Genomic DNA, 14,874 nt, shown 5'->3' with positions numbered 1-14,874 from the left:
GCACCTGCACTGTTTACGCTTCACGTTAGTTCCTCAGGATAAATTCTAGGAGTAAGATTCCCAGTCCAAAGGTATGACCGTTTCACGCCAGTCCGTCCTTATGACCATCTTAACTCCCAAAAGGGTTTTGCCAGTTTCTGCCAAGAGCAACATTTGGATGTACCAGGTCCCCACAACTTTATCAATATTAAGTATGAACGTGTTAACTTTGTGTTTCTAATTTAGTAGGTATAAAGTGTGTTTTGCAATTTGGGGGCTTCGTTGAACATTTTTCCTAATTTTTTTTTGCTAAATACACTTTGTTATCTGTAGAGACTTTTGAAATTGCTCTTTTACTTGCATGAGCTCTGTATATGGTGGTAGACACTGAACCTTTTCGGTCACAGTTAGTGCAGTCAGCTTTTCTCCTTCCGATGAAATGTTTACTTCTCATTCAGTAGAAGTTTTACAGTTTTACACAGCTGAACCTGTCAACATTTTCCTTTGTCATTTCTTTTTAAAGGAAGTCTTAAAACATTACATTTACCAATACCATTGTGTGGTGATGTGACTGCATACTTGGCCTTGACCTTACGGAGAGCAAGTCACAGGAGGCCGAGTTTAAAAGTGCTCCGGAGTGGCGCGTGGGGCAGGAACGCCAGCACCTGTGTGTGCGTTCACGCCCTGCGCTGCCGTGTAACTGTCCAGCCTCCCTTGCGTCCTGTCATGTGACTCCATAGTTTCTTTCGTGCTTAACAGGTAGCTCTTGTCCAGGACCCAATACAATATGCAAGAGGTCGACTCAACGTAGAAGTGTAATTTTCACTAAGACACAACCTCATTCTATTTATGCTGACTGAGTTAGGACGTGATCTTTCCGTACACTTTCACATTAGATTTTGAATTAACAACAAAAACATGAAACACTTTAACACATATGCTGAATTTTGTCAGGGGGCCAGTGGACCCGTAGGAAGCATTCTCTTCTCTGCCCATCGGTCTCATACACGTGGACATGGAGCAAGCAGAAGAGGCACTTTCGGTAAAAACTACTAACTATCGATAGCTGGTTTCATTTGGAAGCACGGTAGCCAGGGCCCTGCCAATCTCCACCTTCACCAAAGGAATGTAACATGAATATTGAAGCTATCTGCTGCAGAATTGATATCTTTGAGCATTATACTTTTCTTCTTGTGATATAGACCTGTGTCTGCGTAACCTATTTTATTTGTTAAAGCACTTAACATTTCACATTTTCTTTCAGTCTTCACAGAAAAGTACTGTACTGCTAACCATGTGGATAAACTTCCTGGCCCAAGAGACTGGGTACAGATTCTGCAGGATCAAATTAAACTGGCCAGAAGAAGGTTAAAAAGAGGCTCAGGTATGAACAAGCCGCAAGAAAACAATTGAAGACATTTATCGAATTCTCAGGCATTGCAAAGTCCAGTGCTCTAGGTGCTCCGTTGTCTCATCTCTTGAAAGAGATGCACTGTAAAATGTGCTGTGGTTTGGTATTTTAAAGTCTTAGTCCAATGAATTTTGAAATTCCCCTGAAGATTAAATAGTAAAAGATACGTCAGGCCATTTACTTTTAATGGTACAAAGGAAGAAAGATTGCTAATCTCATCTGCGGGTTTACGTGTCTTAGGTCTGAAGCTGGGTTTCTCTTTTGCAATTTGTGTCTATTGCCTATTGATTTTTGTCTGGATCTGTGTGACTTTATAGCGCTTAAGGTGAAACAATAACAGTAATTATCCTACCAGAAATACCACATGAAATACAAAGGAATTTTAAGTCAAATATTTAGTGTGTGTGTGTGTGTGTGTGTGTGTGTGTGTGTGTGTGTGTGTGTGTGTGTGTGTTTTAAACTTTATTAATTTGGATTTGGTGATTTGGGGATTATCTTCCAGGAAAAGTGAATGCTTGTTGAATTATGACTATTCAATCATTTAAAGTCCCACCTCCCCAAAATGACAGTGGGTTAGTTTACCAGTGGTCTCTCTTTGAGGACAGCTTTCTGCCATCATATAAGAATAATCATCTCTAGGAGGCCACAAACCTCTATACACATTTTTAAGTCCTGATCGAACCTCAAGATGCCTGGCTGGCTAAGAGCCTTCTGTGCTTCTGAGTGTGAGGGTCTGGGAGACGTACCTTATTTGCTGAAATGCTACAGACTCGGATGTCGTGGGGTCCATCAGAACAGCGGTCCAAATGTGTGAGGCCGTGTTGCTAACAGATCCCTGTACGTGAACTCACGGTGAGCAGTGGTCATTGTGACCAAGCCTGTGGGGGAGCACAGCTGACGGCCTCGGGGAGAGCTCCTGGCACAGCCTGGCAATGCCCTTAACGTGACAATGACTTACAAGCCCTTTTCCCTAAAAGTAGCCATCCAGACTCTAAAATATTCAGCTGCAGGGTCATCTATGGAGGCTTAAACTCTACTTGAGCATCCCCTGAATGACCTGTGATAGTTATGTAAGTAATTTACTCTAGGTCCCAAGGTCACATTCAAAAAATAAAATATTCAGCTGTAGGTGATTTTTTATTTTAAAAAAATCATTCCTTCATTTTTTTTAATGGTTTGCTTTCTTTTATACTTAATTGATGCTATTTTACAAAGAGCAACAGACTACTAATATTTTTAATTGAGAAAAAAATGTACTATCGCCTCAGGTAATAAGTCATAGTGGAATGAGAAAATCTGGTTTTCAGGTCTCACATCTGCTCTTTACCAGCCCTGGGCCTTGGGCACGTCACCCAGTCTTTCTAATCCTCAATGCCCCTCTCATGAAGTGGACATAAAAATAAAGTCTGCCTCAGTTACTGCGAGGCTCCGGGCTCACGTCGTATAGCTAGGTCTTTATAAATGAAGCTAGCGTATCCTACGCAGTTGTGCTTGGCAGTGGTGGAGGTTGCTGAAGAGGTCACAGCTCTGTGGACCCCTTGTATCCTAGGTCAGAGGCCCGACCTGCCTCGCAGTCTGCTTTACCCCTGCTGTCCTGCGGGAATTATTAATAATGCCCCTTTCCCTCTCAAAGGTTTTCGGGCTAGGATAATAAATATCTGGCCATCCTCCTCCTAGGTCTGTCAGCTTTCACCACCTTCTTCTCTTTCATCTACAAATCATCGCAGATAAACTCAGCACACGTATAGAGAAAAGGACAGGTCTGAATTCCTGGCTGTAATCTGCCACTTACAAATTCCCAGGGCCTCAGACACGTTACTCGACCGACCTCTCTGAGCCTCTGATTCTCCATTTATGTAGCTAACAGCTACCTCGGGGGTGTTTTCAGAGTTAAAATTAGACCGTGTAAGTATCGCCACCCATACAGAGCTGACACGTAATATGTGCAAAAAGTGTTGTCCTCCTTCCCTTTGCCAACCAATAGCAAAACAACGTTAACCCGGCCATTTCTTAAAACCTCCTCATGCTGTTGGTCAGATTTCTTCCAAAAGGGTTACGCCCGTGCGGGCTCCCCTATCCCATTTCACTTTAGAATCCGGTGCACTTTGCCCTCTGACCTCATGTCTCTACATGAGCTCCTGCTGTGTTCATGTTCAAAAATCAGATTTCGCTTCCTGTTTATATTGATGCTTCAACTTGGCCTCCACATTGCATTTTACTCTGTCAAATCTCATCCTCTTGAAACTCTCCTCCCTTAGGTTCTGTGACTTCATTCTCTATCCCCACTCCAGATCCTCTGGCGCTGCCTTCAGTCTCCACTGCCTCTCTCTCCTCCGCCTGTCCCCTAAACCCGGCGTTCCTGAGTGTCCATCCTCGGTGCTGTTCTAAATCCTCTCTCCTGCTTGAACTGTCTCGTCATCGATGGCAGCCTCAGACACGGCCACGGCCAAGACCCTAGACTTCATTTTCTGGGCCTCAGCTAATGAAATCTGGCCATGCCCACCCCCATCAAACACTCCTTCTAGCTTCCTGTCACCCCGAAGTAAAATCCCTGTACACCCCTGCTCCCAGCACGGCAGGCAGGTGCCTTCAGTGTCAGCCCCACCCCGCACCGGCCTCATCTGCTGCCGTAGGCTCGTGCCTCCCCGGGCCGCACCAGCCTCTCCCTGTTCTGAACTGTGCTAGGGTCTCGCACGCGTGCTTTCCCTCTGCCTGGAAATCGACGCCGCCTCCTGTCACAGCCTCAAGGTTACCTCCTCCTGGGGCCCTCACAGGCAGCCCCAGCACTTTACTCTGCCAGCAGAATAGTCTAGTCACCCACCTGTTTGCTCCACTGACCATGAGATCTGCAGACACAGAGACAGCATCTGAGCCACGTTTTCATCCCAAGTGTGTGAACAGTGTGAGGCATAGCATGGAGCCAACGAATGAACCAAAGAATCGATCAGTGGTAAAGAAGGGACAGTGGTCCACAACGAAGATGTCTTATTGCTTAGCCCATCTAGGCTATGTGAGACCCTGGAGAATAGTCCATCAGTTCCTTTCCTGAGCTTCAAATACTTATCCCAGAACCCACAGGGCAGCAATGTCCCTGAGCTCTGCCCTCGGGGACAAGGTCCTTAGGGCTCCCGCGTCTACCTGTGGCTGCAGGGTGGCCCCAGGGCGCCATTCCTTCCTCCTCCTCAAGCCCTTTTTTTACTTCCTTCTCTGCCCCTGCCCCATCTCCTTCGTCCCCTTCCCAATTTCCTCTCTTCTCCGTCCCTCTTCCAAAGGCTCAGAGGCTTGTTTCATGGCGCCTGATGTCATGCAGGGCAGGTTAACTGAGTAACTCCTGGGACAAGTCACTCTAGCCAGTGGGTCTCTTAGCTCCTTCTTACACCAAAGGTCTCCTGCCTCAGCCTTGAGTCTCCTCACAAAGGTGCCTTTTATTACTTTAGCCCCTTTAGATTTCAGGCTGCAGGACAGGGTTGGGGTGAAAAAACATTTTTTTACAGTTGAGTGACAGGTGTTATCCTTTGACTATTGCCCAGTTGGTTCACACAGCAATTAACCCCTTACCGAGCACTGATGTCATATTGCGAGCTGCGGTTCCTCAGCTTTATACCCAGACTCCAGCGTGAAGCCTGAGTGGCCTGTGCTAGTATTAAGTTGATCTCGTGTTGCCTCAATTCTCCCTTGGCAATCTGACCGTTTGGTTACGTGAGAACTTCCATTTGCCTATTGATTTGCAGGGAGAAACTGTTGACTGCTCCCCGCCTCCCCACCCCCCAAAAAAGATGCTAAATATAATATTCAGGTTTGAGAGAAAGATCTAAAATGTATCATAGTGAAGAGACCTAAATTTAATACTCAGCCCAAAGGAAAGGCCAAGGGCCAAAGTAGCCCAAGATCCAGCCGCCCTGACACCCTTTGGTTCTCTACTCGCCAGTCCTGCCCGTGCCACCAGCTGCTCGCCTGAAGCGGGCTGGCAAATGCCCCCAGTCAGAGTGCACAGAAGCATGCGGGGTCCCCTCCTGCTTCACCAGGGGGTGGTGAGTACGTGGAAAGTGTGAGAAACGCCGGAGCTCCCTGCGAGCCTGAGGGGAAAGAACGGCAAATCCAGACGACCCGGGAGGAGGAAGGAGAGGGCTTTGTGCGCAGAGCATGCGCCTCTGGCTCAGGAGATGATCACGAGCGACCTGGGAAGGCGAAGTCTGAGGGGTGTCCCTTAACGGTAGAAGACAGAAAGTGGGGAGAAGACAGTCGAGTGTCTGCTGAGTGTGCTGGAGAGGCCTCTTCTCACAGACACAGAAAGAGCCTTCCTGGCACTAGGCCACGTGACTGAAATAGGAAGTTTGGTTTAAAATTTGTTTCCCCATACTACACGTTTTATACATCAACGCGCCTTTTTTTATTTTTTATTTTTTTCTCCTATTTCAGATGCTGAGACCAGTTATTATGAGTTCTGGTCTCCATTCCCGTCCCTTCTTCCTCACAACAAACACACGTGCACACAGTGGGGGCTTTCCTCTGCATTCCCCTTTCTCCTTCCCACGCACAGACTGGCCAGTGGACACGTTTCTTAACCGGCTCAGCATCTGTATTAGTAATTCACACGACGCATGCGCACTCCCACACGCGCGCGCCCGTTTCTATGGATGGGACCTGACCCCTTCGGCGGCGGCGGGTGCGGGGGGAGCCTCACGCGTGCTCAGAACGCCATCTGCCCCGTGCTGTAGTTGTCATCATACTTGATTTTGGACATTTTCACCACTGGGCTTAGATTACCTGCCTAGATGTTTGGGATCGGCCCCTTGGCACTTTTCTGCCTCGCTAGCAGGTTCTGCGAGCATCTGAGAAGGGGAAGGTGCCTACAAGACAAAACCGACCGTGACATACAGATCAAAGCAGACCGGAATGACAGCACATCAGCAGTGATCTGCCAAACAGTTTCTGTCTCCTAATTTTGTCACATCCTGTTAGACTTCATTCTCCTCAAGGGGCACAAAAGTGGGATCCCAGCAAACGGTAGCTGCCGCTGGTATTCCCATTGTTATGCTGATAGGAACTGAGAGAAGTCTCAGGAATCTTGCTTGCTCTCCTGCTTTTTGTCTTGATTATCTTCGTTCAAAATGATAACATGAACAGTATCTCAGAGATATTCCACAATTTCAACCTCGTTTATCATATTTGGCTCAATTCCTGGAATTAGGTACAGACTCCACCTGGGCAGGCTAATTAACTCACTGGTTAAGGAAGCCTCTAGAAAAAGGAGGTGCCCCGTGCAGATCTGAAAGGTTGTTATATGCATGTAACTAGAAATTCATTTGGGGCTCTCATCACATGTAATCATTTTTTTCTGTAACTGGAAGGATTCCCTTCCTGGTGTGGATTTTTGTCATTTCCATTAGATTATTTCCTCAGAGCTGAAATTGCAATTTTGTGTATGCGTTGGATCTAAGAGTAAAGCTGTCACTGCTATTAAATTTTTATTGGACTTGCTCAATCTTTTCCAAATTTCACAACTTGACTGTCACTGGGGAAGAAAGATTGTGAGCTTGTTGTTACAGAGAGATGTTATGATTGAATTTGAGTAGCACAGTCATGTTCTTCATCTACGATGCTGGGCTGGGCCCTGTTCATACAGCTAGCATATGCTAATTTATATGTATATTTTTGGTTGTATATATACTGTTCTTTCTAAAACAAGTAATTGCACTGGCCTGTTTTTAAAGTGAGGATAACTGAATTACAAAGGGAAGATCAACCAATTTTTGTTATAACTAAATAAAAGCAATTGTATATGTAAAGTGAAGGCAGTTATGAAGTATAAAATGAACTAAAACTTGAATACTTAAAAATTAGCTCATAGTGATACGTGTGATATGTGTTTGGACTATTAATAGCAAAGAGATTAAGAGGCCAGGCATTTGCCTGATTCAAATCTTTGGCAGTGTCATTTAGGAGCTATACACTACTTTAGGAAAATTTTTAAACCTATTTCTCAGTTTCTCATTTGTTAAAATGAGCATAACAACGGACCTACCTTGCGGGGTTTTCTAAGGATTAGATGCCACAATGCATGTGAAGTACTCAGTAAACGATAAGCATTCACAAATGGTGATGGCTAGCATTGCTATTATCATTATTGAAGAATTTTTTAAATCCTAGACAATGAAAGAACTACTGCGTAGTTCATCTTACCTATTCAAAGTCACTCAAGCCAATTGGAAGAAAATTATGTCTTCTAAATATAAAAATAACATGTTCGTTGTTTTTTAAATATACAGAATAATTTTTAAAACCTAAAGGACAAAGTTTTAAATACCTATAAGCCTTTCATCCAGGAAAAAACAGTGTTAGCATTTTAGTATGTCCTATATTTCGTCTATGAACCTATTTCCAAAATTTTATTCTCGCCATTTATCTTATTGATTGACTTGAATGTTTTGTTATTAAATATTCATCTACAACATCACTTTTAGTGGTTTCTACTCTTCAACCAGAATCGGTCTTGACTCTTCTGCCCGTCCTCGGTGTTTCCTCTCTGTGGTGGGCCGAGCAGGTCGGCAGACAGTGGGTCTTTCTCTGATGTCAGTGTGTAGCAGTCTGAGGACGAGATGTGAGAGGGTGAACCAGAGTGGAAACTTTTGGACCCTGATTGTGTTTAAAGCAACAGCAATAGAAACAAGGACATAGCATTCCCTCACATCCCACCAACGGAGCGTTTCAGCGTGGCGCAAATGGCAGCCCTCACTCGACTGGCCTCGCCCGCACGCAGACAGGAACCTTCCCACGGGGCCACTAGCCCCGGGACATAGGAGCACCACCAAAATGATCTGCATGGCCACAATGAAATGTTCTGACCTGTCCACAGCATGCTAGGGAGACTGACAAGCCCCTCAGTTCTCAGGAGACATATAGTACCTTCTTTTACATATTGAGTGCATGGTTTCCTGTGACAGAAGGCTCTACCTTTGGATAGCTCTTAAGGAAATTGAAACATACCAGAGATGAGCAAAGGTTTGCACTTTAAAGATAGACATGACAAATCTTTTGAAGAAATGCTTATTCCTTCTGATTTTCTCTATGACTGAATTGATGCCAACTTATATTAACAGCTCTAGAATCTGGATTTCTAGTCATCTCCAAAGAAAGATTCATTCTTGAGATTTCCTAAGCCTGCGCCACAGAAATGGTTCTGGGGATGACCAGCAAAATTCTACCATAGGAATTCACTGACCTCCATGATCATATTTAAACAATTCACCCGAAATTCTGGCCAGATATTTAAGCCTATATAAATAAGTGAAAATGAACTGTAATAATCAGTGATTGATAGAATAAAGTTTTAAGGTAGAAATAATTTTTAATACAGGATTGATTTTGTCATCATCTTTAAAAATATTTTATTTAAAAAATGGTACTAAAATTTGTAATGTGAACCGACTAGAGCTGAAAAGGGAAAAGAAAGATGAAAACTATTATGTATACTGGAGTTTTTAAATTGTACGACTGTATTCGGTAGAGTGGATGTGCTCCCTGAAACTAATGAGATTTGTGTTTTATGTTTGTAACCAGCAGAGGTAGCTGACGGTGATGAAAGACTGGACGGCATTTCTCTACCACCAACAGGTAAACACATTTGCATTTTCATCACCCGCTGGAAAATACAGCACATGAAAATATTTGCATTGAAAATGTTTTTAACATTAGAGATGCAGATGCTCAAGCAAAATGCGTCTATAACAGACCCAGACCCTAGTAATCAAAAGTTCTCAATGCTCTACGTGCAGATATTTTTCACATTAAATGTGAAAAGTTACATTTTTCTCACACTCTGTTTTATATTCTTCAAAATCTCAGAACAGCGAGTCCTAAGAACTTAGTGTCACAACATGTTGCCTCCCAAAACCTTTGGACATTAAAAAATATTTTAACAGGAAATGACATTTCTTTTTAGAACAGGCATCACCAATTTTATGATGAAATTCATGTCCATTCTGTCCTCCCCCACTTCCCCCAAAGGGCCTTGAGAGGCAGTCAGTCATTGCTCTTCATAGAATGGGCACCTCGCGAGTACTGTTTTAACTGAGTGACTAAGCCAATCTATCTAGCATGGGTGGCACAATGCTAATGTCATAACCAGACTGGCCAAATGCAACATTTCACTGAAGCGTCTGCTACAATGTTAAGCCATAGACATAATTCTGACTTCACGTTATTTGACTCTCAAGTGATACTTCTGGCCCTGGCCTCGTGCCTCTGCATCGGTTCATACCTGAGAGCCTGAGGGACAGGTGTCTGCTCAGTGAGCATGTGGCGAACAATTTATTCCCTCCGTTGGCCCCAGGACTCTTTACTGACTGATCTCAAGAGAATCCCTGAAGATTCCCTGCCCACAAAACCCCAATGCCCTCAAAACTCTCTAAGTGAAAAAGCTCAACTCAGTGTTTTCTCTAGATTTAGGCTGATAAGTTTTAAATGCAATTCAGCACATATGAATGGAGTAGCTCTCTGTGTGGGCACTCTACTAGGTCTTGTATTCATCGGTAGCACGTACTCTGAGATGGCAACCAAAGCAGAATTCACAGGTGTGGGATGAATATATGTTACTGAACTTCAGAGCAATGAGAAAGCTCACCTGTGTAAATGATACAGCGTTTTCTGTCACTGAGTAACTAAGCAACAGATCGATGGATAAATAAATGAAATGAGTCGCACAGTACAAAAAGGGCCTGCTTATATCAAGTTCTTACCGTATACAGTCATTATGTAAAAGGGATTTCACTACTTGTTTGGCTGTGTTCCCACATTTATGAATCAAGAGAATTGAAATGCATGATCTCTATTGTTCCTTCCCATCCTGTCCCTCTCCAAATAGCAGACAACTCATGTTAGCCGTGTTCTTATCACCCCAGCCCGCTCCAAGTAGCAGTGTGAAACACGACAAACAGTAACGAACTGGTGCCCTTCGGGGAGGGCCCCCCGTGCTGCTCTGCCTGTGCTACCCACGGTTCCTCCCCCAGCCCGGGGCCCCGGGCATTTGCACCACCCGTCCTCACTGTCATCCGACACAGTGGGCTTTTTAAAGTTATTATTACTTGAAAACAGTCCCCCTTTGCATTTTCCCATCTGAAGATGGAGGCAAAGAGAGGCTTCAGAAGAGAAAATTGCATACAGGGGGCGGGTGGGAGGCGGGGCTGGTGTGGGATGGAGTAGAACAACCTCCTGGAACTGAAAAGAATTTTGAGGAATCTAGGAAAGAAGGAACGTTAGAGATCATCTAGTCCCATTCCTTCTTTTTATCCAGTCCTTTTATTTTACAGGTAAAAAAGCCTGAGGCCCAGAAACACTAAATGACTTTCTCAAGGTCTCACAGCTGGTTGATGGCCTGGCCAGAGCCCAGGCCTCTCCACCCTCGGCCAGTACAGCGCGTAGCTCTCTCATACCTAAGCCAAAGCCAAAGCCAGCTTTTCTCTGCATGTTTCTTAAAGATCCTGAGTCGATGGCTGTGCTAATCCCCTTAGGGTTCCGTTTCAGTGTCTCGCAGTCTCCGTTAGCATGTCGGTCGCAAGTCCCCCCGAAGTCCACGGAAGTGATAGCTCCTGGGATTCTCTCTCAGTGCGGCCCAAGGCGGAGGTCCTAACGAGCACAGCACAGGGCCACCCCTGCAGGTCTTCTCACCAGACCGCTGATATCTGATACAAATTACTAAACAGCATGATAAATAATGCGGTTTATCATTTAGAAAAGGGGGAAAGAAACCACAGATTGGCACCCAAATTTTGCAGTAATAAAATGAAATGATGTCGATTAGACTAGCCTGGCTCTTGATTGCCGCTGAAGTAAAACCCCAGTCTGGTGGCTTCTCTGAACACAAGGCCACCACTAATCCCTCCCTTCTCGCCTGCGTCCCAAGGAGACAATTTGAGGAGGACCCCACCTGTCTTGCAGAAAGAGTTTCATCCTGGGATTGGAGACTCACTAGCCAGACCATCCTTACTGCGTTTAAGCTGGCAACCGTTGGTCCTTTTTAAAGATTTTACAATGCCTTTATTAGCTTTTTAAGGTCTTTTTTCCTTCCAAATTCGTGTGCAAGAGTAGGGGAGAGGTGTGAACCCTTTCTGTTTCTATGACCCAGAATCGAGCAGGTCAGAGTTAGGGTCTGGCCGTCAAACGACATTGGTTTCAATCCTTTACATCTAAGCGAACTTCTACGTGTTTAGTTTTCACAAAAATAGATTCGCACATTTTCTTAACTCCGTTTCCCTCGACCCCGTCAGTGAGCGCGGTTGAGCGAGGCTCCCAGGAATCAGCACTGTCTTAGGTTCTGGTGAACAAGCGCCCGCCCTCCGAGAGCGCCCGGCCAGGGCGACGGGCAGAGGCTGCGGGCGGGCGCTGCGGTGCAGAGAGCACTCCGATAGCGATGGAGACCCACCCAGGATTTGGGAACGATTTGCGGGGGCGGGGAGGCGGGAAGTATAGAGAAAGTAAAATCGTAACCATGCTGTCTAAAATTTAATAAGGAGGCTTTTGAATTTGAAATGGAGTACTGCAGAGCTCATCTGGGCTTAGCATTTCTTGTCATAAATTGGCATTCTTTGACATACTTTTAAAAATTTAATAAAGTGTAAGGAAGAAAATGTGAATTAATTTTACCACCCAGAGACAACCATTGTTGGGTGTTTTTTCCCCCAGACTTTTCTCTATATTTATTTGATTTACACAATGGAGAGCAAATATATAAAATTTTATTTCCCGAGTTGTTTTTTTAACCTAACAAGCATTTTCCAGTTTATTACAATTTTTCGTACACATTATTTTAATAGCTGCATGGTAAATCACATTATACTTAGCCATTTTCTATTACTGGATAAAATATGGACATACTCTAACGGTAGCACACATTCTCGGGTTTTCCTGTAAAAAGCATTACAAATTTCTAATGGCTGAAATTGCTCACAGAGCACAACTCAAGCCCTGGCTGACAACTGGTGATCTCACCAACGGTGTTCTTCACCAGTGCAAAGCATCTACCTCTAACTATGTCGTAGCCAAGTGTGCAGCTCCCCTTTAGCGAAGGAGTCCCCTTCATTTTCTTGTCTCTGTTGTAGGTAATATATTTGACACCAGGAGAGAAAACACGGAAGACACAGAGCCAGATTTCACTGCCTAGACTTTCACTTAGTGACAATGTTCATTTGCACACGCACCTCTTCTGTCTGAATTTCCTCAAAGACTGGCGTTAGCATTCCAGGTTACTGCAAAGTATGGGTGTTCTGTGAAGTTTACCCGTCCTGTTTGAACAGTTTTCATATACTACCTTTGTAATCTGTGATGATCAAGCCTCCAATTTGGTGTAAGATTTTTTTAAATCATTTTTAGAGTTGATTTATCACCTTTTAAGTCCAACGTCTGATCCAGTGAGTCCATTCTCCATTAAAAAGAAGCCGCTCTCTCTGATCCAGTGAGTCCATTCTCCATTAAAAAGAAGCAGCTCTCTCTTCTCTGTTTTTTTGTTTTGTTTTGTTTTGTTTTGTTTTATAACCTCAATGTGAATATATGGAGTTTTGGAGCATATTTATTTTAACTTTAATCACTTAGATGCAACATAAAGGAGAATGGCTCCTTCCAGGAGTGAGGGAACAGTTCTGAAGGCCAAAATTAATCAGACCTTCATCAGCTTAAAAGATTAAGAAGATGCTTTGGGAGACAGGATAGTTCTGATCTATTTGATGAAATCATTTGTGACATCAATTCCCCCCAAAATCACCATTTGTACCTGAATAGGTACAAACGATGTATGAATTCTTAGGAAAGAAAAACCCTTCACGTAGGTGGTGTTGACAGAGTGACAAAATGACTCATTAAAAGGTGAGCAACTCAGAGTAACCAGTTATCTGCATGATTACCTAACAACTATTTTTAGCAGATGGTTTTCACTGAGTGGTTCCGTGTTTTTGGCATCGTGTGGCAACCAACCACAAATGTATTTCATTTTTTTGTATTTTATTTGGTTCCTAGTACACTTACACTCCACTTAATATAAAACCAACAAATGAACATCTGGATTTATTTTTAAAGAGATGTCATGCCATGCGAGTATTTGTTTTACAGAAATATTTACGTCTGGATTCCTTTTTCTAATAAGATAGTAAATTTAAAATACTATTTTATTTAGAAACAATGCATTTATACCTCATTTATCGCATTAGGCAGAAATTACCTCGAATCTTTGGCACTTGACCCAAAGGCTAAAATTTAGCTTAAAAGAAATTGGACTAGAAACACCAGGCCCCAAGGGGAAAATTGCTGTGTACTGTTTATCGCATTTCCCTAGCACGCACTTTATTGAGTCACAGAGCGTTAGAGCTCAGAGTTATTGTCTGCAGGTGAGGCAGCTGAAGAGTGAGGTTCATGGTTGCCCAGGGCCAGGTAACCCGCCAGCGTCCCAGCCAGGCCTAGCACCTAGAGGCCTCACTCCCCTGTCCGAGGGACTTGTGCCACATCACACTGAACAGCTAAGCCTGAGCTAGGACAGGAGCTCCGGATAATCAGTTTTCCACTGAGGACCAGCTTGTCAACCAGAGGTGACAGGAGGCATCCCTGTTAGGTGACAAAGCTTGTTCTAGGTGTGGCTTGTGGAATCCATCCAATTGCTAGACAGCTACAGCTCATACATGCGTGCGTTTCGATTTGTCGTCTTTTCGAAGCTACCAGGGAGATTCAGAGCGATTATTGCCATCACATCCTCAGTTAGCCTTTCGCGTTTGAGGCCAGCTCGTTCTCCCTTCCCTGAAACCAGTCCCTCTGCTCATCCAATGTCCGATGGAGTACTGTGAACCAGGGCTTTCGTTTCTCTGCAACATAGATTTTAAAAGTTGTCTGCTGCCTCTCAGAAATATTTCTCAAGGGAATATTTCTCAAGGGAATTGAAAAGATTAATTAGTGACCTTTCAACTCTATTAAAATAAGATGCATATGTTGCTAATAAAGGTAGAAACATTCACCTTACAACTGTGGCATCTCTTAAACACACACCAGGAAACTTTGAAGCACTTTCTTCCAAGGCTGGGTGACAGCTTGGGGTTTTCACCACTGAGGGGGTAGGGGCTGTTCTGCTCACAGGTATGTGCGGCGGAGCTCCCACTGGGAAATACGTATCATAAAACTGCGAGAGTGAAGTCATAGCGTGTAAATTAGAATTGTATTTGTGTTTACTTACCGTGACTACTGTTCGGACTTTATTCAGAAATCCTTTTCATAGGCTTTCTTAGCCAAAAAAAAAGTTCCATATCTATGAAAAATATCTCAATCTTCTGTATATATGTTTTATTAATATGTAAATATTTAGATTTTTAAAAATTACTATGTTCTTTAAAAAAAAAAAAATTCAACGCAAGGCTAGTTGTGAAAACGGTGTATGACATTGTGTTGTGATATCACCCCCCGAGATGCTCTTTATGTCCATTCTGGAAGAACACAATAAATTACTTTAATTG

General features: G+C 43.8%; 1 protein-coding gene across 1 annotated transcript in view; it reads left to right on the top strand.

Annotated features, from left to right (window-relative positions):
* Nucleotides 1-12,830, top strand: part of BEND7 (BEN domain containing 7) — a 72,754-nt gene extending 59,924 nt beyond the window's left edge. Inside the window, exons 6-8 of the mRNA XM_025043491.1 lie at nucleotides 1,244-1,363; nucleotides 8,954-9,004; nucleotides 12,487-12,830. Coding sequence (XP_024899259.1) covers nucleotides 1,244-1,363; nucleotides 8,954-9,004; nucleotides 12,487-12,548 — 233 coding nt within the window. The 3' untranslated portion in view covers nucleotides 12,549-12,830. The remainder of the gene's footprint in view (nucleotides 1-1,243; nucleotides 1,364-8,953; nucleotides 9,005-12,486) is intronic.
* The last annotated feature ends 2,044 nt before the right edge of the window (nucleotides 12,831-14,874 follow it).

This window comes from Pteropus alecto, unplaced genomic scaffold (assembly GCF_000325575.1).
Source record: "Pteropus alecto unplaced genomic scaffold, ASM32557v1 scaffold11, whole genome shotgun sequence".
Lineage (NCBI taxonomy): Eukaryota > Metazoa > Chordata > Mammalia > Chiroptera > Pteropodidae > Pteropus > Pteropus alecto.
Note: the sequence above shows the minus strand (reverse complement) of the source record. Positions and strands in the feature narration are given on the sequence as shown.